This window comes from Neovison vison, chromosome 6 (assembly GCF_020171115.1).
Source record: "Neovison vison isolate M4711 chromosome 6, ASM_NN_V1, whole genome shotgun sequence".
In the NCBI taxonomy this organism is placed as follows: Eukaryota; Metazoa; Chordata; class Mammalia; order Carnivora; family Mustelidae; genus Neogale; species Neogale vison.
In genome coordinates, this window is record NC_058096.1 from 218,059,027 (window position 1) to 218,061,052 (window position 2,026).

At 43.7% G+C, this 2,026-nt stretch overlaps 1 protein-coding gene across 1 annotated transcript; it reads right to left on the reverse strand.

Moving 5' to 3' along the window:
• Positions 1–495: 495 nt before the first annotated feature.
• On the reverse strand, positions 496–1,419 carry LOC122910780 (olfactory receptor 7G2-like). The gene has a single exon (XM_044255408.1). It carries the CDS (start codon positions 1,414–1,416, stop codon positions 496–498), a length of 921 nt encoding a protein of 306 aa, XP_044111343.1. The 5' UTR covers positions 1,417–1,419.
• Positions 1,420–2,026: the final 607 nt, after the last annotated feature.

Consider the following 2,026-nt stretch of genomic DNA (forward strand, 5'->3'; position numbering starts at 1 on the left):
AGAAATACAGTTTGATAGGGTCAACTCTCAGTGATTACGGAGTGTGGGTAGGAAAGGCCAGCTCCCTTGCCTCATGGTATAAGCCCATCTTGGGTGAGATTTGCATGGTCCTTGATGTGGGATAAAGTGGAAGCTAGTTTCTACCTGTAGCCATGACTCTGCTTACACCATTTCTCTGCCCTGTCTAACTTCTCCCATTTTTTTGTGAACATGCTGTCCCCCCAAATCTATATAACAGGATTCCAGGATTCAGGTTCTCCCTCTATAGAACACTACCCAAAAAACTGAGTTTAGATGCTTGAAATCACTGCCAAACATCACAGAGTTAGACAAAAAGCAGAATCAGAATTCAAGCCCATGTTGAAATGCATGAATCCATCATGTTATCTAGTCGTTTTAGATGATCTTGGTGATAGAAGAGTATTCTGAAAGACCAGAATACCTTTTACTTTGACTCATTCTGGAAAACTAGCCCAAATATGATGAAACGTTATCCTACCTGATTATTTTTTTCAAGGCTTCCTTCATATCCCTGTTGCGCAGACTGTAGGTAAAGGGGTTCATCAATTGAGGAACCACGGTGTACATCACTGAGGCCACTGCAGTGTTTCTGGAAGAGTCAGTAACTGCAGAGCTAATGTACACCCCTAATCCTGTCCCATAGAACAAGGAAACAACTAAGAGATGAGACCCACAGGTGGAAAAGGCTTTGTATCTTCTGCCAGCTGATGGCATTCTCAAAAGAGAGTAGAGAATTTTAGCATACGAGAAAATGATCCCAAAGATAGAAATACCACTCAACACACTAGCCATAAAATTAGCCAAGATGGTATTGATGAAGGCATCCGAACAGGCGAGCTTGATGACCTGTGCGAGTTCACAGAAAAACTGGGGGATTTCCAAGTCAGTGCAGAAGGACAGTTGTAACACCATCAGACTGTGGAGGAGGGCATCCATGATGCTAATGTACAAAGAGAGTAGAATTAAGCATCCACAGAGGTGGGGGTTCATGATAACGGTGTACCTCAGTGGGTGACAAATGGCCACATAGCGGTCATAGGCCATTACTGCAAGGAGAAAATTCTCAAAACCAAGGAAAACCAAGACAAAGCAGACCTGGGTGATGCAGCCTGTGTAACTGATGCTCTGGTTCTGTGCCTGGATGTTCACCAGCATCTTTGGGATGGTGGTTGTGCTTAAGCAGATGTCAGTAAAGGACAGGTTGGAGAGGAAGAAGTACATGGGGGTGTGGAGGTGGGAGTCAGAGAGGACAGCCAGGATGACGAGCAGATTTCCCAGGATGGTGACCAGGTACATGGACAGGAACAGGCAGAAGAGGAGGGGCTGCAATTCTGGATCCTCCGTCACTCCCAGGAGAAGAAATTCTGATACATCTGTTTGGTTTCTGGGTTCCATGTTGTTAATATAAGACATTGGGTGACAAGAGAATAAAATGGATGGTCAACTGGACCTCCAGCAGCAGTACCTGGGAACTTGTTAAATATGCCAATTTTTGGATCCAGACTCACTGATGAAAAGCTCTAGGGATGGTGACAGGCAGTCTGTTTTAACAAGCTTTCCAGATGATTCTGACATATGATAAAATCTCAGAACTTCTGTTCTCAAAAAATGTTTTTCTATATTGTGAACCCAAGTGAATATTCAAATCTTTCCTCTGTGTATTTCTCCCTCTGTCCTTCTTCTCTCCCTCATCCTCTTTCCTCTGCACAGTTTATCAGCCAAATTTTAAAAAGATTTTATTTATTGATTTGAGAGTGTGAGAGAGAAAGTGACAGTGTGAACAGGGAGTGTGGCAGAGGGAGAGGGAGAAGCAGACTCCCCGCTGAGCAGGGAACTCAGTCCCAGGACCCTGAGATCATGAACTGAGCCAAAGGCAGTTGCTTAACGGACTAAACCACCCAGATGCCCATCAGCCAGAATTCTAATGAGCAAAGAGTGTCTAACATGTATCAAGTTTTGAAAGTGAAAAAAGAGAACATGGCTTTATTTCTTTAGAATTATTCCA

What these genes read in the sequence shown, in the direction of transcription:
- LOC122910780 (XM_044255408.1), bottom strand. Translation starts at nt 1,416, where the DNA reads ATGGAACCCAGAAACCAAACAGATGTATCAGAATTTCTTCTCCTGGGA.